This window comes from Mus pahari, chromosome 18 (assembly GCF_900095145.1).
Source record: "Mus pahari chromosome 18, PAHARI_EIJ_v1.1, whole genome shotgun sequence".
Taxonomy (NCBI): domain Eukaryota; kingdom Metazoa; phylum Chordata; class Mammalia; order Rodentia; family Muridae; genus Mus; species Mus pahari.
The window spans coordinates 32,302,640-32,323,012 of NC_034607.1; the positions used below are offsets into that span (position 1 = coordinate 32,302,640).

The 20,373-nt window shown below is 47.3% G+C and overlaps 1 protein-coding gene across 1 annotated transcript in view; it reads right to left on the reverse strand.

Annotated features, from left to right (window-relative positions):
• Positions 1-5,919: 5,919 nt before the first annotated feature.
• Rab31 (RAB31, member RAS oncogene family) overlaps positions 5,920-20,373 on the reverse strand; it is a 112,469-nt gene continuing 98,015 nt past the window's right edge. The window contains exons 6-7 of the mRNA XM_021217767.2: positions 19,539-19,648; positions 5,920-8,675 (exon numbers count right to left, since the gene is read on the reverse strand). Of these exons, the coding sequence (XP_021073426.1) occupies positions 8,578-8,675; positions 19,539-19,648 (208 nt within the window). The 3' untranslated portion in view covers positions 5,920-8,577. The remainder of the gene's footprint in view (positions 8,676-19,538; positions 19,649-20,373) is intronic.

Consider the following 20,373-nt stretch of genomic DNA (forward strand, 5'->3'; position numbering starts at 1 on the left):
GAGAGAGAGAGAGAGAGAGAGAGAGAGAGAGAGAGGGAGGGAGAGGGAGAGCCAACTGTAGCTAGGTATGGATGGGGAGGGCAGAGTTTATTGTACTTATGAGAGAAAACAAAATCATCAGGGAGAGTCCAGAGTGGACATGATCCTGAGCTGGACCATATGAGAAGGGGGAGGGGAGGGGAGAGAGCCAGGAGACCAAGAGGTCAAAAGGGTAAAATGGATGATGTAGCCAAAATAGCTGGATCACTTAGGGAAGAGCCCCAGGAGGAAGGGCAGCCCCGCCTAGTCCCTGGGCTAGTGAGGTTTAGGGTAGGGCGTGGGGGCATGACTGCTATACCCTTAGTTAGGGGGTTTCTATTGCTGCAGCCAATCGCCAGGACCAAAAAGCAAGCTGGGGAGGAAAGGGCTTATTTGGCTTACACTTAAACATTGCTGTTGTTCATCATCAGAGGAAGTCAGAGCAGGAACTCGAACAGGGCAGGAACCTGGAGGCAGGAGCTGATGCAGAGGCCATGGAGGGTGCTGATTACGGGCTTGCTTGCATCCCATAGCTGGCTCAGTCTCATTTCTCATAGAACCCAGAACTATCAGCCCAGGGATGGTACCACCCACAATGAGGTGCGCCCCTCCCTCATAAATTGCTAATGAAAAAAAAATGCCTTACAGCTGGATCTTATGGAGGCATTGGTTTCTATAAGTCTGCTCCTTTCAGATAACTACAGCTTATGTCAAGATGACATAAGCACATCCTAAGCACATCCTGTAACAGGTTAGGGGTGAGGGATGCTAGGAGAACCTGGTGGCCAGGTCCACTTTGATAAGTTAAACAGGCACCTCAGTTAGCAATCTGTCCTCCAGAGGCATACTCCCAGTGACCTGGTTTCTCTAAGCAGACCAGAACTTCCAGTTTCCACCAAAGTCTAATCAAATTTTTAATCCGTCAGCGGGTGAAACACCCACAAACACAGCCAAAGGTGTGCCTCGATAGTCTCCAAGACGTCCCTCAGTCCAATCAAGTTGACTCAAGATCAACCTTCCCAAGAGGTTTGCAGAAGATAACTGTATTTAAGCAGGAAGGTTGCCTGATCCACGAAAGGAAGAGGGAAGAGGGCAGTGGGGACGGCTAGGGGAACCTTGGAGGCCAAGACACAGAAACCAGGAGGAGGGAGAGTCCAGGAGCAGAGGAGAGAAAGCAGGTCCAGAAGCCAGAGGGAGGTACATTTCTAATAGTGTCTGACAGCACAAAAAACAAGGAAGCTGTGTGAACACAGGACCGAGATTCACTTTTTATAACTGGGTGTGTGCAAAAGAAAGAGGGAGCAGAGGAGACACCACACTGCAGCTGATCAAAGTTAGCAAAGGTGTAAAACACAGAAGAGGATCCACAGGCACAAGGAGCGGGGTGGAAGGAAGCCGAAGCCGGAAGCACAGACGCTCTGGGGTGGTGGGCCTGAGAAACAAAGGGGAGGTTCTTTTTCAAACAAATAGAAAGACTGGTCTTTGTAGATCTCCGGAGAAGGGTGCTGACTCAGAGAACACTCGTCCAGGCTCACTGGCATATAGCCAGGTTGAGCACTAGGTTATCAGCCAGTCAGGGCCTCCAACCCCACAAAGTCTAGATGGCTGAACCCAGGCGCATGTGTTATTTCCAAGGCATTGAGAACTTCACAGAGCGATGAGCAGTGGTTTCCACCTCAACATCAAGGACGAAGGCAAGACACACCAACCTTCTGGAAGAATCAGACCAGCCCGTGAGTCAAGCCAGCAAGTCCCCTTTAATAGGACCAGTCTGCTCTTCCAGCCAGACCTGATTAACCCTTAGCTCCCTGGGCAAAAAAAAAAAAAAAAAAAAAAAAAAAAATCCCCCTGAGATGTGACAATGGTTTCAAAATAGGATAGGTCTCGGCGTGGGTACTGCTTGCCCTACTTTCTCACTGTAGAATTCAGAATGTTGGGTACGTTTCCCAGGATCCTTTCTTACAAGCAAGATTGACTGGGCTGAAGATAAAGCTGGGTAGAGAACTTCTGGGCACATGAAAGGCCCCGGGTTCAAACCTCAACACAGCGCGGGGGGGTGGGGGGGGGAATGCCTTACACGTTAGAACTGTGCACTCTTCTTAGATTTTTGTGGACAAACTGAGCTATAATTTGAAAGTAGCTCCTGAGAACGTGTCGGTAAGCCCTTTCTTTTTTTCTCCCCCTCACCCCACCCAGAGTAATGAATAAAGACGGGAAGTAATATTGCCAGCTTACATTTGACCTCTAGCTTGTTTTATCAGTCTGTGACCTTGGGCAATTCAGCTTAGAGTCGCAGCTCCCTAATCAGGAGACTGAAGATGACAGCATCGACCTCATAAAGATTGTGAAAGTCCAAAGATGACACAGTGGGAGATACCTGGGGCAGAGCTGGTCACAGCAGCCTCTCTACCTGAGAAGATTGTTGTTTTTGAGTTCTTGCCTGGTACCTTGGCCACCTAAACATTTTTTTAAACGTTTTATTGATTCTTTGTGGGTTTCTATCATGCACCCCAGTCCCACTCATCTCCCTGTCTCCTTATATCCACCCTCTACCCTTGTAGCTGACCCTAACCCAAATAAAAACTAGAACACACAAACAAACAAACAACAACAACAACAAAACAAAGCATAGAAAAGATCTCATCATGGACGCTGCAGTATGTCACAGTGTGTCCCGCAGTGTGTCCCTCTGCCCATACATCGTCACTTGCAAATGTTCATTGCAGTGAGTCACTGGTCTGGTTCAAGGTCTCTGGCTTCTGTGACACCATCAATACTGAATCCTCACTGGGACTCCTCCTAGTTATCCTGTTGTTGCCCTGTGTCACGGAGATCCTGCAGCTTTGGAACAGCAGGACTGACCCTTTCACATACCCAACAGTTCACAGATGATGTAGATTTTGAGATGGGCCAACTCAAAGCCCCGGATCTGGGCCTGGGTGCTACTGAGCTGGTCAGCCCGCTGGCTCTCCCTTACCGGTTCCACCAGGGCAAGCTCTCCAGCACTGCTCTGGCTACACCACCCAATTCCACCATTGTCAGAAGGCAAGGTCAGCTCTCCTGCTCTCATGCCCTTAGGGCCAGCTGCAGGTGATGAAGGGCAAGTGGGGGAGGGGAGGGAAGTCCTCCCCTCACACCACCTCACAGGTGCATCACCTCTGTGCCTGTGCCTGGCAGAGAAGTGTCAGGTCAGCTCTCCACCTACACTCTCAGGGCCAGCTCCACCTTACTGCCCAGGCAAGGTGCAGGGTCTGCTTTGCTCAGCACCAGCACGAGAGAAGAGCTAGCTCTCCAGAGCACTGCATCCATGAGAGGCAGGACTACTTAGTTATGCACAGCCCCTGGACACCCACCTGGTCCCCAGCAGCTGCCTGGACCAGGGACATCCCCATGTTCTCTAGTGTAATATGAGTCACAGACGATGACACCAACCCCCTGCCACTGAGTAGCCAACAGACTCAGACATGGCCCTTAACGGCAGCTCCGGCTGGGACCTCACCGTGGGCTGGCCACCCACACCAGGCTCCTCCTTGCCACCTTCACACCCCCAATTCCATCTCTCCTCACAACGCTCAAGCTGCTCCACGTCTGCCTCTCCCCTCTGACGACCACATTCTCGCACACGTGGTGCCTCCCACCACAGGCTGGTCATAGGGCTGCTGGACTGATGGGTGACATCCTCCATCCATGCTGTATGCCGTGTGGGCAAGCAGGTGTCTATGACCTGCCTGTGCAATGAACTGGAGGACAGGTCTTGGGTGGCATGGTGCTCTGTAGGCCTCTCTCCTCCTCCTTCCACACTGTGCTGCCTGGATTTAATTTGATTTGCCTACTTTTGAGACCTAGGCATAAAGCAGCTTTGGCCACCAAACCAGGCATCTAGCTAGGATGGACAAAGGGCTGAGAGCTGCTCTGCCCCTGAGATAAGAACAGTACCACCAACATGGTGTCTTTGCCCATTGTCTGCCAGGGAGCCAGAGTTTCTTTCTGTGGGGTTAAACTCTGTGGTTCCAGGCAGGTGATAGGGTGAGGATCACAAGTTGTGCTTCCCATGGGAGAAAGCAGCCTATGGGATTTCCTGGAGACCCTGTGCGTTGGACTCAACCCAGACATTTATTTCCTTAGCCCCCAGGGTACAATCATAAGGTGGGTCCCACAGCTGAAAGTATGTTATGTCTTGGGGGTGGATGTTTCCAAGATCTAGAGTTTTGCTTGAACTTCATAAAAGCAACATAATATGTTTACCAGTAGAGTTAGAGCTCATCCTGTCATCAAATACAGCAATATTTCTACAGATGAATAGCCAGAATAGTTCAGAGAAACAATGATTACGAAGTGGTATATCAGTTCAGGTCTAAGTGCCAAGTGGCTGAGATCAAGCTTGGGGAAAGTCTTCATTTGTGATACTATCTGGGTTCTGGGAGAAAGACATAGGTGCCTACAAGTGACATATACATTTCACCCAATGAGAAAACTCCGGGGATTTGTGAAATCAATCTGGTAAGGACTCCACCTTCCACAAACCAGAGCTGGAAGCTGGGCTCAGAGTCGACTTTGTAATCTCTTCACTGCACTGCCTTCCAAGGCGGGAGACCAAAAGTAACAATGTAGCCACTAAGAAATCAGGGCCCTTCCTATCTCCACCTGCCAGTCCGGGGTAACAGGAACACAGGATCAATGCCTGGATTCACATGGGTGCCGGGGGTCCAAACTCAGGTCTTTATGCTTACCTAGAAATCACTCTTACTCAGTGAGCCATCTCTCTAGTCAGGGTAGATTGTTTCCTAGTCTCCCTTTGACTGTGTATAGCCAGAGCAGCTTCCCAGCATGCTCTTGGTGCCTCTCAGTCATGAAGAACATAAGGCACGGAGGCCCTTCCACTGACTCAGCATAAGCTCAGGATGGAAAACCACAAGCTCCCCTGGTGTGTGCGAGCAAGTGCGGGCAGATGGGGAGCTGAGGAGACAGCGGTGCAGTGAGGCCCTCGAGGCTGGGATTGTTCAAGATCTTCCCAGCACACTGAAAAGTCAGCTTAACCCTCGCTTCTTACCTCCAGATCCCTCCATCTCTGAAAAGGACTGATCCAGGAAAAATATAGAGGCTAGTAAAACGCATGCTTCGAATTTATCAAATATTCTTATTTTGTCCTACTGGCTTCAGACTTATTTGCTTATCTAATCATTTATTGAGACTCTTCTATTTACTTACTGAAATAGGGTCTCACTATGTAGCCCTGGCTGGCCTGGGACTCACTTCCAGGCTGTAAACCAGGCTGGCAGTAAAACTCACTGAGATCCTGCCTTGTTTCCCCAAGGCTGGGATTAAAGGAATGTGGAACCCGGCTGGGCATTGGCTTCCGACAGTTAGACCATGAAACAAACATGGCTGAAAGTTCTGTGCCTCTTGTGGCCTCTGACCTGATTTGGTGTCATGTCTTACCTCTTCGAAATCTTCACAAGCGCTGTTTTTCCATCGTAGGCTTCTATTCCCAGCCGCACATCAATAAATAATCATTATTATACCCTGCCGCCATTGTCTTTATTCACCCATCCAAGGTCATGCTTCCATTTCCCATGCTGTGCAGTGCATAGCTACTGAGGGCTTGTCCACAGACTCCTGTGAGTGACTCCACCAGGGCATGCAGTCTTACGCTCCATGCTCCACTCAGAGATACCTGGTGATACCTTATAGATAATACATCCATTCCTCCCCACAGCCTTGATCATGTGCCCATCCTTGATCAGGTGAGCATGCTCTGTTTCATTGATCTGTGTCCCAAGAAGAAGACAAGCAGCCACTGCCAACAGAGCCCACCCAGGTCTTGGGTACATGTTTCTCTTTATTCTGAGTTGACTTGTAAAATAATCATCTTACTGACTGTAATAAGGAAAGGACACTCAGTAAAACTTAAAATATTTATTAGTATGAATCATACCAATGGGTTAAAATCAAAAGCAAGTGATACAAATGAGCGCCGACCTGAAACACTTTTATCAGAGAACAGAGTACAAGATGCGAAGGTCCTAGGTGTCTGCAGAGGGATCTTCTAGGTGCAAAACCTGGGTCCAGCCCAAGTGGAAAGCCTTTACAAAAACACTGGAGAGGACGACCGTCTGTGTGACGGTATGACTGTCACTGGGTGTCACGACAATGGTGAAAGGCATGATCACGTGAGCACAGCCAGAACCCCTGGCTGACCACCACTGCCTCCTTACTCCTCGCCCAGAATGCTACAGAGCAGCAAGAAGCCTACACAGGCCAGAGTCCATTATGGCGGAGGAAACACGTCGATCCTCCAAACCTCACCTCAGGAAAGAATGAGATTCCTACTGGGGCACAGCCCTTGCTGTTGGCTAGAATGCAGGTTAGTCTGCAAGATGACGTCCATATCCCGTACCTTAATAGACCACTTTTAGTGAAAAAATGGTGAGTCAATTCTGTACCTGTGTAAAACATTTGCACAGCCCTGCCACTGTCCTTTGGGATGTCTACTGAGAAAGAATCTCTTTGACAATCTGTGCCTCCCTTATGGGCACAAGGTCACGAGTCAAACACAGCCACTCTGAAATGGATTACATGTAGGTGCAGCTGACATAAAATCCTATTTACACATATACAAACCTGCTCACCTGTGAGAGATAAGAGAATGGAGGTTGGGAACGGAATTTGGGGAGTAGCCATAAGGACATTATATCCTATGTCTGGAGCAATTGTCGTCTCTAGGTCTTGGTTGAGGGTCAATTGTTAAAACATCCCAAAAGGAATGGCAAGCCAGGGGGAGAGAAGCATCAAAAAGCACCTGTCTGCAGAGAAGGCCCAGAATGGTGTGAGTATTTGTGTGCCCAAGTGCCACGTGTCTCTTTGCTCAGGCTGGTGGCATGTGTGCATACTTACCCCCTGCATGGCTGCGATATCAACAGTACGCAGCCTGGGGAAAACCAAGGGATCGTACCCTCACATGCTTCTCCAATCCACCCCAGGGCGGCTCACTCTCAAGATGAATCCCAGACACTTCATGCAAAACTCAACCACTGCAAACCCAATCCAAAGCCGGGGCATCCTCTCCTGGGAACGGTACCATTTTGGCTTGGAAATCTAGACAGCCAGTCAGGTGAATACAAGTTCCCGGCAAAAGGGTTCCCCCTCAAACGGGGAAAGGTTCAAAACTAAGCTTGATACTGGAGAGAGGCCACTTCAACTTCAGCTCAATCGTTCTCTGTTTGACCTGTAGTGATGGATGAACGTCTTTGCCAGCATGTGGAATCGTGTCAGCTACTGATGCTGGAGACATGGGATAAGCACTGACGGTCTTGAGGAGGCCCTGGCACAACATACAGATGCCATTTGCTGACAGTGTTTGAGACTCCTGCTATGGGACATCTAGGAGTCTTGATTCTCATGAATCGGGACAAGTATTTGCTATCCCCCATATTCCAGGGCTCAGTTAGCTCCCAATTTGGGAGAAGTAGGAGGACTATGTTGAAACTCACATCCCGGAGTGGACAAGCACCGTCAATGACTGGGACTTGGCACTGACTGCTTGATACCCTTTCTCTCCAAAGCTGGCAAAGTTTAAGGATGTCTTCTGATTTCATACCTTTAGGGGTCCAGAATTTGGGGGTGGTAACATACCTCTGCCTGGTTTGCTGCCACCTATGATTAGCTGCTATTGACAGAAGTCTGCTCTACAATTTAGACTCAAACAGCCCCAGATGTGACATCATGACATTGTCTCCTAATGCTCTGTGAAGTAATCACCCCCAGAGCAGAAACTCACTGCAATAGGGGGTGCATGCTGGGGGTACCCCGAATGCCATTTATATCTTCCAACCACCACTGCTTACATAGCAACTAGTTAACTCTTTTAATCAGCCCCCACCTCCCCAAAAAATTATATGTAACATTCTAGTCTGATTTGGTTGGGTTACAGATGACCATACCTTAGAAAAATGTCCATCAGATAAATGAAAGGAGATAGGGACGGTGGTTTCTAATGCAACTTTTGTCTCTCCTACAGGAGTTCACTTCTCAGTTTGAGCAGTGGTCCAACTGTGCATCTCTGATTTCCCTCAGAAAACTAATAAAGGCTTACTTCCAAAGCCAGTTAAGAGCTAACCCACTATATTGCCTTTGCCTTTTGGTGAACTGGCCAGAAAGGAAGGCTCTGGCCCTGGAGACATTGAAATCTGCCTAGGTGACATAGGAAATTAGCGAGGAACAGCAACTCTGAGGTGTGTGGACCAATCTAAAACTTTTCTAATACGTCTTTAACAAAAAAACTGGCAACTATATATTACCTAGCAAGTACAAGCCTTGCCGAGTGCATTTCATAAACCGAAGGCCATGTTGCGGTGGTAGGGTGAATTTTCCAGAGTTTTCTATCATTTCTTTTCAGGAAACATCCCTGTTCAGCATCCTGCAGCAGGTCTCCCAGGGTACAGAGCTGCTCGCTCTCCGGCAGGCAGAGTTAGCCCCACGGGTGGGGTCCTTGTGTGTGCCCTGGGCACCAGAGAGGGCTCCGGCTTCCTTCCTTCTTACTCTGTATGCCACACCCTCGGCTTAGCAGCACCGCCGGCCGGCTTGCAAGCTTTGATTCCCAAGCTTGATCCCGCCGCTGTTGCCATTTTCGTGAGGGTCCAAGGGTGGGATCTGCCGGCCTGCAACGGGGGAAAAGGAGGCCAAGGTTGAAGTTCTCTTGTTTTGAAAAGCTAGCCTGTTTGGGTACAAAACATAGCAGAACTTGGGGGTGGGGGGAGGCTAGTTCCTTCCTTCTTTCCTTTACAATCCCTTCTCTTCCCCCCAACCTCCCCCCTGCTTCCTCTAGTCTTCCTGTTCTCTCTTTTCCCCTTCTTGTTTTTCCAGTTCTTCTTCATGAAGTCAAATTCATGTTGAAAAGGTTGAGGGAAGTTACCAGGAGTTTCCTGACTGGGCCGACACCCCAGGAACAGGAGAAGGCATGGCCCTCAGCTTAGCTACCTGTTCTCCCCATTACTCAGGGCCCCCTGCCTTTCCACAGAGCCTCTCTGCCTACAAAAGGACTGGACTTTACCATAAGAGTCTATCTTTTTGCTCGTAGAACTACCACTTAGAACTACAACTTAGCAGCCCTATTCAGTGAGGGGCTTTGGCTCATCAGCTACAAGGTCCTTAGGACATACTTCATAGGAGGTAGTTCCTTAATGTCTGTTACAAGCAGCCTTATTTTATTTGTTGAACTTTAACTTTTGTAAATAAACACAAATAAAAATTACAAAGACAAAGAGATGGTGGGAGTAGCAACAGTTGAAGGTCTGGCTTCATTTGAATGGACCACACCGATGGTTGGTTGCAGGTCTGGGGGAGGGGGTTGTACTGGAAGCCATGGGCTTGTGTCTGTGAGGCAGGAGGAATGTGTGTCACGTGAACTTCATCTCAATGGAGCTGTGTCTCTAAAGGACAGGGACATCTGGAAGTGCCATGCTTAGGCAGGTGGCCTCACTGCTGCCGGAGACGCATCATGGACCCCTCCGAGCAAGGCTTGGGATGGCCACCAGCACCAGCATTTTCTATGACTCTGCGGAAGGCCATGTCAAAACTGAACGGTGGTTCTTATTATAACCCACATCTGGGGTTTCCAGTGGATCCTCCACCCTATGTTCTGCCAACAATCTCTTTCTTTACCTCTTTCTTCTGTTTTTCTATTTATCCCGCAAAAAAAAAAAAAAAAAAAAAAAAAAAAAAAAAAAAAAAACATGCAATGCTAGCTGTACAATGGAAGATTCAAAGAAACTGGACAACTGACTAGAGGGGACATTGTTTCCTTGTTTTGTTTTGTTTTCTTTTGTTTTGTTTTGTTTTGCTTTTAAGGCAAACTCATGCTACCTGTTTGGACCAAGTACTGAGCCAAAAGACCTGGAGGCTGAAGGCCTTTGGCATAAGAGGCCAGGTGTGGTCTGAGGCTTTAGTGCACTGTGCACAATGGGTGATGTAGACACTCCAGAAAGCTCAAGCACGAAGATAAGCTCTTGCCTCTGGTGTTTGACTCAAGGTGAAAGGCAAACGGAAGAAGTGAGCGTCTGACAGACTGAATGGAGAGTTCCAGCAGTTTCTACAGCCTCATCCGCCAACCTGCACAGCCAGCAAGCTATGCAAAGGTGTGTAGGCTGTTCCCAAGACGAGCTTAGCAGAAACAGCAGGATGGTCAGTATTGTCCTTCTCTATTTAAGACATGCCCCGAACTGTAGTCACAATTGAAAGGGAGGGGTGTCTGTGTCTGTCAACCTGTCTACTTTGTCAACCTAAAGTTGTAAATAAAGACTAAAGACTAAACCACCCGGCTCTGAGGATCTACTCCAGTCACACCACAAAGCACTGTTTCTCCTCAGGCCAGCCCTGTGTTCAGAGGCCCAACGGCATCAGACTACAGACTCATGTAGATAAACAAGGGCTTTACATTTTGCATCTGAATTTTTTTTTTTTTTTTTTTTTTGGATAAGACTAAAATTCCGACTGGTACAGTATGGCTGACTTAAAAGATAAGAACTGCTTACTCGTGAGTACTGGGCCCTCCAATTTTTGCACCTTGTGACAATGACACTCGTCCCTCACCAGACACTTTGGTGCTACCTCATGTGAACACCAACCCTAGCTAACCTTCACACTCATCCTCCAGGCCGCCTTCATGTGCCTTTCCTAAGTCAGTGTAAATTGCCCCCAAAGAAAGATGACGGATGCCAGTGTGATGTTTATTAAAGTGAAGTAGAGAGAGTGGGAACCCAGAAACAAAAGCACCCCTCATGAGCACCCCAGAAGTGCAGGGTGTCCATCTGTCCATGCTCCCATGCTTCCTCCATCTTTTTCCTGCTTTTACCTCCCCACCACTCCACGACGCAAGTACGTGACAGGCTTCCAAATTATATGCAAACCTCTTCTAGGTTTCCTATGGTTGGCAAGGTTTTCAAACCAGCCGTCAAACCTGGCTTCTTAGGCCTACCCGATGCCCTTGCCCTTCAAACTCTCTGAAGCCTCCCTGATAAGAATAAGAAACAATGTTCCTCCTGCTGAAGGCAAAGAGCTCTGGAGCCTCACTTATGAGACTAAGATACAATGTTCCTCCTGTTGTAATCTCAGAGCTGCTAGAGGCGCCCACAGAAGCGCCCTGTTTCCTGCGTCCAGGGACAAAGACTTGCACCAAGGACACACGGTCAGCAAGAGAAGCAGAGAGCGTTCATTAAGAGAGAGATGTTCCTGGGAGGGCTAGCCAGCAGGGAGAAAGTGTAGACCAGGAAGCACTGGGACCACTGGTCTCTGAATCCTTCCGAAGTCATTCCCGTGGGCACAAGCTTTTTTCTCCCACATGCTACTTGTGAGCTGGGAAGGGCTTCCAGCCTTTTTAACTTCTTTGTTGTTGATTCTGTCCCATGCCGCACCCCCTTATTCTACTAAAATATGTTTCAAGACCAGGCCCCAGGTAGACAGCTGAAAACACGGAGCACCAAAGGCTTAGATACCACACTGTTCCCTATACATATATACTGATGATAAGGTGTCACTTGTAAATTGGGTATATTAAGAGATTTGTAATAGTAACTAATCAAAAATTAGAATAATTCTAACAGAAGGTTGTATTGAAAGTTGTTAAGACAGGAATTATTCTTATTTCTGGGATTTCCATTTAGTATTTTCAGGCTGTGGTTGCCGCTGACACCATGCATGAGTAGAACTGCTGTGTTTCTCTGAGGAAAATGAATGTGCACCCTTCAGGCTTCATTTTTTATCTTCAGGGAGAAGCCATTTTGAGATTTGAGAGTCAGTTACCCAATTAGATACACCTGGACCAGTTATGCAAACTCCCTGCGCCATTCTTCCTTCCATTTTTGAGACAGGAAACTTGACAACTCCCACACTGTGTATACGGCATCGCTAATGTGTAAGGGGCTCAGGACAATAATGGGTATTCCTGGCAGCAGCCGGTACGGGCCAGGGCATGAGACTCAACCAGGAGGCATGGTTGAGTCTCAAGGTTCAGTCAGGAGAAGGGCATCCTGATGTCTGGAGACCACTTTGCTTGGAAACATCACATTGCTCCAACATCAAACGCTGTGAGGAATGGAAGGTGCCCACTTTAAAGCGGGACAGAAAAGAGCTGACTTCTAAAGAGCACCCTTCAAGAGCTATGCAAACAACACTGTGGAAACTCCCGGCTCCCATGCTGTGCTCCGAGACATTCAGAACTTGTTGGGTAACTGTTCTCAAACAAAAGAATGGTTCTGGAAATCGGCCACAGCGTTCTGCACCAAGGAGACATGCCCGGAACACGGGATCGTATTTACCTGGACGCAGGATTGAACTAAAACGCATGACGACATCTGGCCAGAACGCATGATGACATCTGGACAAGGCTTGAAGTGTCCTCTGGATGTTTCTATTCCTACAAAATTTCCCTCGACCATGCCACCTCCACAACAAGCTGTTCTTGAACACGAATCCCAGCCCAGTGTGTTTATTTTAATAGTTTGGATTGTGTAAGAGTCTCTTGGGGAGAAGTTTAAAAGGACCCCACCATCACCCAGTTTTCCTGAAAGCTGTCTGTCCAGGAGAAAAGCCTGTTTTACAAACATTTCCGCAGGAATGCAAAATGTGGAAATAAATTCCAAACCTATGAATTAGGCCAGCTTGGCTAGAGCAGCCTCCCTAACACACACACAGAGCAAAGCACTGTGTTTCCCTGCAGCTGCTCATGGCTGATGCGCGCTCCGGCAACCACTTCCTTCGTGCTCCAACTGCTCCGCCAGTTCTGCTGTCTGTCCCTCTCCTTTCTCCCCATTCTCCAGTGGCTTGGCTCTTTCCTTCAGTGTCAAGTGTATCTAAAAGTTGCTATATGTCTGTTCCAGAGCTTGACTCTCCATAGCAAGCAGATTGGGGGTCTGATTGAGTTTGCCAGGACTCAACTCTTGATAATGGCCTCAACGAGTCTGCCTTAGGGACAGGGAGTCTGTGGAATACGGCTCATCCATTAGCAGAGAGGTCACTCCTAGCAGCTGTCCTCTGGTTACTATCACAGAGTTGAGATGGTTCCCCCCCCCCCAAGTTTCCTTTTGTTGTTTTTCTTTTCAGACATGGTCTTTCTATGTAGCTCTGACTGTCCTGGAACTCACTGTGTAGACCAGGCTAGCCGCAAACCCCCAGAGATCCGCCTATCTCTAAAGGAGTGCTAGAATCAAAGTGTGTACCACCACACCTGGCCCTTGGGAAACGTTTACAATTAGGATAAAGATTCTGATGTGAGGAGCGAGCTTGGATGCTATAAAAGACCAGAATAGACTAGGAGACAGGGGTGCCCTTGGTAAGAAAACCTATAGAAATCTCAAGCCCAAGACAGCGAGAACAAGAGAAACGAGAGAAGACAGAAGGAAGAGGGGCAAGGAGATCTGTGAGGAGAAGCCAGGTAAGACCTGACAACTGGGTAGAAATGAGAAGTTGAAAGTAGAGACCTGGGGCTGGTGAGATGGCTCAGTGGGTAAGAGCACTCGACTGCTCTTCCGAAGATCCGGAGTTCAAGTCCCAGCAACCACATGGTGGCTCACAACCATCCATAACAAGATCTGATGCCGTCTTCTGGGGTGTCTGAAGACAGCTACAGTGTACTTACATATAAATAAATAAATAAATAAATCTAAAAAAAAAAAAAAAAAGAAGAAGAAGAAGAAGAAGAAGAAGAAGAAGAAGAAGAAGAAGAAGAAGAAGAAGAAGAAGAAAGTAGAGAACCCCCCCCCCCCCGATCTGGAAGCTAAAAGAGTCTAAGGATCCAGAGAAGGATGTAGGACGTAGCTTCGGAGTAGAGTGCTTGCCTAGCATGGCTTTAAGCCCAGCACTACAAAATACATAAATGAAAATTAACCACAAGAACACACTTGGTTCAAAATCTCATAACAATATATATGCTGATTTAAAAAAAAAAAAAAAAAGAAAGATTAGAAAAAATGTCCAGGCAGCAAAAAGCCATGGCTGTTACAAAGAAGAGAACAAAAAGAGGCAGTTCCCATTGGCCGCCAACCCAGTGACTTCAATCAGATTTTGATGGGAGTGACGCCAATAGAAAGACTTTTGCTATAAAAGAAGAAGGCTTCCCCTGTCACCCCATACCCTACTCCCTTTGGAAATTGATAAAAAAAATTTTTTTTAAAATAATATTTTGGTTTACAAAGAAAACTGAGCAATTTAATTCCTGCATGTCTCTTGTCTTCATCTCTAAGCTCCTGTTGTTACGGTCTTGCGTTAGTATAAAATGCCAGTTCCGACAGATGAGCTAATGTGAACCCACTATGGCTACCTACAGCCTTCAGTTTTTGCATAGGGTTCTCTCGGTTATACATTCTGTGGATGTTGATGAGTGTCTGATGACACATGTCCATCATAACAACGTCACACAGTCATTTCACTGCTTTATTTCTTCCTGTCCTGCTTTCTTTTTATTATTATTTTATTTTGTTTGTTTCTTCTGTCTACTTGAGCCATCTGGGAAGAGGACTCTCCACTGAGAAAATGCCCTCATAAGTCTGGCCTTACAGGCAACCTTACAAGAAAGAGAATCTTGGGGGATGTATTATTTATTGTTATATGTTTCACAGTTTGATTATATGAAATCAGGATTTCTATATAAACTACTCTGTAGTATTTGTTTCACCATTTGTCTTTTTAGGTCAGTAACTAGATTTACATCATTATTTCAAATCACTAGTTTATATTAGTGTACCACAATTTAGAAAAAAAAAAACTATGTCTCAATTTTGGTGCAGTTTAGTCATTTCCTGTTTTCTCTGACTATGGATAATATTACCAGAAAACTGCTGTACAAAGCCAGGAGCCAGGGACAATCCAGACTGAAAGCTGACAACATGTGACTCCACATCCTGGCCTCTCTCACTTACTAGCTATGTGACAGAGCAAGTCACAAGATGGAGTCCTCATGGTAAAACAGGAATGATAGATAGCACGCCTACGTCACAGTGAGGGGGGGACATCAATGAGTTCACACACACTTTAGCCCTTCCAACAATGGCAAGGAGAAAGGGCTCCACACATGTGAAGCATTGTTACAATTGGTCGCTGGGTCTGCCTGTTTCTCAGGTTTTAATTCACAGTGGGTTATACTGTCCATCAAAACCGGTTAAGTCTACTATGGTTGTGTCCACATTGAACACATCTAGACTCTTCCTTGTCATTATTCCCTAAACAATACAATGTAGCAACTATCTATAGAGCATTGATTATGCTTGGGTATAAATAATCTAGAGATGAAGAGGCATAAGGGGGTTATGCTTACTTACAAATGCTATAGCATTTTGGACAGGAACTTGAGCATCTGTAGATTGGCATCTTGGTGGGCCCTACACCTAAACCTCCATAGACACGAGGGCCAAGGACATGCATGATGTTTTGCACGACTGAGAACTCCTTCAGGGGGCTCAAAGTGAGAGCTTCTGATATCAGCATCTTCTTTGCTGGCCTTTGCCAAAGTAACTTGGTGGTAAAGAAGGGACTGTCCTTGCCTTTATCTTCGTTCGACAGCTTGCTGTTCTGTTACAAAATTTTCAAAGGTTTTTGTTTTGCTTTCAGACGTCTTTAACACGCTCTAAAACCAAGTAACTACCGTGGAATTACAAAACCCTGTGGGCGTACAATACCCAGGGAGCTGTGCAGCAGTGTTTACAGAACAAGGCCCACAGCTCTTTCCTTTTCTCTAATCCTTTTGGGCCAGCGTTGCTTTCGTCTCGAACTGTATAAACTCTAGGAACAAGCACACAGGGAGCTAGGTATAGGTAGGTGTTGGAGGGCCTGAAAGGACATTGAGCATGGACCCCCGATCTTAAAGCCAGGAACTGAAACTGCCGGACTCTGTTTACTGGTCAAAGGGATAGGGTCTGAGTCATGGTGTGTGGCCCTGGGTGGAGACACGCCCTTGTGAGTGCCTTCTAAAGTCAACAGAGAGCTGGAGGTTCCTGGTAAAGAACACATCAGAGTCCTCTCTCCTAAGAGTCAATACAAATGGGTTTGCCAATCACCTGGAATGGGACCCCCACCCCCACCCCCAACCCCAACCCCACCCCCACCCCCGAATCTGTTCGTTCTAGAGGCTTAGAAACAGTATCAAGCCTATAGAAACTATCAAACGGCACAACAGTCTTTTTGGCCACTCTCCACTACTCTGTTAAAAACGCCCACGTCACCATCAGGTAAACACTACCTATCTTCTCCAACATGCTATGTGTGTCTCCCCTGAATTCTTCCAACTGAGATCACAAAAGACCAGAGAGCCAGAGGGAGGCCAGAGAGAGATGCTGATGACACAAATCAACCAGAGTATTTCTCATGTGTTCTTAAACTAATATGAAATAACCTGAATCAGATAAACCACAGTCCAATGCCCTCAACGTCTTCAAGGTATGTTTGAGGAGAAGATTATAGCTCTGAGACTAAAAACACCTGTGGAAGAAGGAGTCTGTTGGGGCTCCATATAAGAGAGTCCCAGTGCAGTGGGGAGGGTGTGTCAGCAGGTGGCTGGAGCAAGCCCCGAGAGACCGTCTCCTTAGCCACAAACACAAAGCAGACAGTGCAAAAACAAAGTGGGGTGAAGCTATAAATTCTTAAAGCCTGCCTCAGTCCAGTCATGTACTTCCCCAACTAAGGCTCCACTTCCTAAAGGTTCCAGAACTCCTGCAAACAGCATCACCAACTGGGGGGCCAAGTATCCGAATACATGAGCCTGTGGGGGATACATGCCTCCTTCAGATCACCACGCTGAATGTCTATTCCGAAGCCTGAATGAAGATCATGGCTTCATCCGAGTGGAGGTTGCTCAGGCTGTCAGAGCCAGGAGAAATGAGCTGTGGTTCCCCACTGGTACCTCCACTGAGCTCACTCATCTCTATCCTAGATTCATTGATCGTCCCAACTGATGGGTCAACAGAGATGGGATATACTAGGATAGAGATGGACAGAGATGGAGAGCTAGAAATAGTGGAAAGAGATGGAAAATAGATTGGTGGATTGTGACGGTTGAAAGTATAGACAGACGGATAATGATGGACAGACACTGGTACATAGATACAGACAATGGGGGGGGGGGCATGGAGTAGTCCTATCTATGGGAGAGAAGGGACAGATAGATAAATGTATGTAGAGAGATGACTAGAGGCTCCACTACAAATCTACAAGCTGTCTTTGCTAAGTGCTTATAACTAAAGAGTAAGACATAGAAACAAACATTTGTTTATTAGACATGCAGAAGAACAGACATGGGCTTATGTAAAGACTTGTCTTTCTAAGTGAAACAGACCGCCAGAATATGAGGAACTAATTATTCAAAAATCTTCATCCCTGTGACCCACAAAACCCCTGGTACGGACAAGGATTTAGGACGGTTGAGTTATACAAAGAAATCTTTCTGACGTGTTAGTACTCAATATTTAGGCTTCTTGTTTTCTTTGAGGTCTTTATTGGACTTTTTTTTTCTCTAAATTTTAATAATGACTTTCATCAAGCTCAGAGGGTCACCTCATGTAGAAATTGTAAGGTAAATTTAATGCACATTAAAAAAACAAACAAACAAAACAAAACAAAACAGGGTTTCCTATCTGACCCCTGCCTTGCCTTGGCTCAAGAAGCTCACAGGGAGGAGCAAGGAGCAGGATCTATAAAACAGGACAAGCTGGACAGTCAGAGGCACTGGGGGTAACCGAGTAGGGGAGCTCAGTTAAACTGTCTGCAGCCGGTGGTACTGACTGTAATCCCCAAGACTTAGGAGACTAAGGGTAGAACACTGCTACAAGGTCAAGGCCAACCTGGGCTACAGGGCAAAACCCTATCTCAAAAAAAAAAATAAAAAATAAAAAATAAACAAATTTAAAACAAACAACAACACAACACTTTCAAAAAGAAAACGTTCACCAAGTGTACAACCCAGAAAAGCCTGGCACCGCTGGATAAGATTACCTCGGCTTACTCTAAGGTAATAAAGGGCTCAGTGTGGTAAGTTCCAATCAAACTTCTCAGAGTCTCTGGGGAGTGACACAGCACAGAGAGCATGTGTTCTTACACAAGAACAGCTGAGATGTGAGACTATGGGTGCCCAACCCCAAGTCACGGCTGAGCTGGCTACAACTAACCGTTCAGCCCGGTGAGCTTGCAGCTTCTCTATTGCACAGGTCAATATCAGCAGGGGTGAGGTGGGGTGGGGGAAACACTGAGGGAGGTGGACGGAAGCGAAGCAGCAGAGTCACCATGGTGACAGGGCCCAGGGATGTCGGGAGAGGCTGAGCATCCTACTGTACACCTGTGCACAGCAGAAGTAATGCAGGTCGGAGTTCTCCAGTGCCCATGAATTCTCCTTCAGGCCAACGCAAGCAAGCCAAAGGTTCTCTGCTGTCCTCAGAACCCAAAAGGAATGGATGGGAACCAGGGGAAATGTAAAATAGCTGGAACCTGAGAACCGCCAGCTTTAAATGCAACTGAAAGCAACCCCCGGCTCAGAATCCCAGTATGTGGACCGCATGCCTTTTGGAACTGCCCAGAGCTGAGGTTTTCTGAGGACAGCTGATAACCGATAAGGGTTCTGATCCTCCCACGGTGAGGAGGGGGGCCCCCAGAAAGTCCTCAGCTGAATATGGAGGCTTCTCCCAGTCTCTGATAATGGACTGACGAACTAAGGCTTGGCTCAGCTCCATGGTTAGCAGGCACGTTTCTGGTGGAAGCTGGAACGTAAGTCATAGGGCCAGAGTTTTTATGAAGGTGACATCTGGTGTGCTTAGAACTAAACAGCTGCAGACAGATGTGTCAGCACAGCCACCCGAGGTGAACAGCTGAGGCGAGTCAGCCACAGGAAACACGGTAATGAAGTGGAAAGGGACAACCTGACCCAGCGCTGTCACCTCTCATGAACAGGAATAACAGAAAGCTCACGGATGAACCCTCTGCCCAGTTCCCAACTTCAGGTCCCATGTGAGGGGAACATCTTTTGGTGAGTGATTACGTGGCAAAATAAATCATTCAAAGGTCCCTTGACTGTGTTTGCTTAGGGTCACTTGATTTAATGGCTGAACTTCTAGCACACCACCGCCTACTTCGTCTCCACCTTCACAATGCCGAATGCGGCGCCTCAGAGCACATGATTCCAAGTGTACGCTGTGTTCTTGCAACCACTGTGACAGACTCCTCCACAAAACAGGAGGAACAGAGTGAGGCACAGAATTAGGGGCACTTAGGAAGTCTGAGGCAAAGTAGCCTCGCTGTGAAATGGGCACCTAAACAAGACTGGAGCAGCAGCAGCATCAACCGGTAGCAGCGAACAGTCCTAGCCAGGCAGGGAACTTCTAATAAGGATGTCTGCAGGAGGGAAAATCCCACCCCAAGATAAGCCCATTTGTTGGTTGTCCAATGTAGAACAGGCAGCCTTGAAACCAAGAAACCAAGTACATACAGAACAAATAAACCAACAAACAAACAAAAAAAAACAAGCCAAACTGAACAAGCGTGGCACTTACTGATTCCTTGAAAGAGCTCCTCGATATTAATGGCATTCTTCGCGCTTGTCTCCACCACGATGGCACCTATAGATTCAGCGTATTCCTTAGCATCCTTCAGGGGCACCTCCCTGGAAAAGAGGTCAAACAGGGAATGAGTAAGTGCTCGTTGGTGAAACATGAAAACTCAGGAGGCCCAACAAGCAGCGCTTGTGGAAACCTTTGCTTTCCTGTAGAATAACAACGCAATCACCTCTCAAACACTGAAAATCTAGGAGGGGCGCGTCTTAGAAGCTGGTTTCTAATCAGGCACAGTAGCATATGACTTTAATCCTAGTAAGTGGATTCTCTGTGAGTTCAAGGCCAGCCTGGTCTATACTGTGAGTTCCAGGACAGCCAAGGCGACAGAGAGAAACCCTGTCTCGAAAAGGAAAAGAGGAAGAGGAGGAGGAGGAGGGAGAGGGAGAGGGAGAGGGAGAGAAGGAGGGAGAATGGAAGGAGGAGGGGGAGGAGGGGAGGGGAAGAGAAGGAGAAGACGCAGATGGTCTCTGGCAACTACGGGCACCTGGCACACAAGCCTCAGAAAGATCACATATAGCAACAATGCTTCCTCAACTCTGTTTTTGTCCAACTGTGGCACGGGCAGGAGAAGCTTTGGCAGGATTAAGGCAAGCCGAAGGTAATTGCTGAGTGTGGCACAATCTGACCTAGGAGGATGGGAAGCCGAGTGCAGCCACTTCCAGAAGAGAAAGTGAGGAAAGACGCACTCCGAACTCCTTCCATACCTTGAATGGATCTCATTCAGTAAAGAACTGGCCCGGAATGACATTTACTTGATGAGATGTATAAGCAGAAT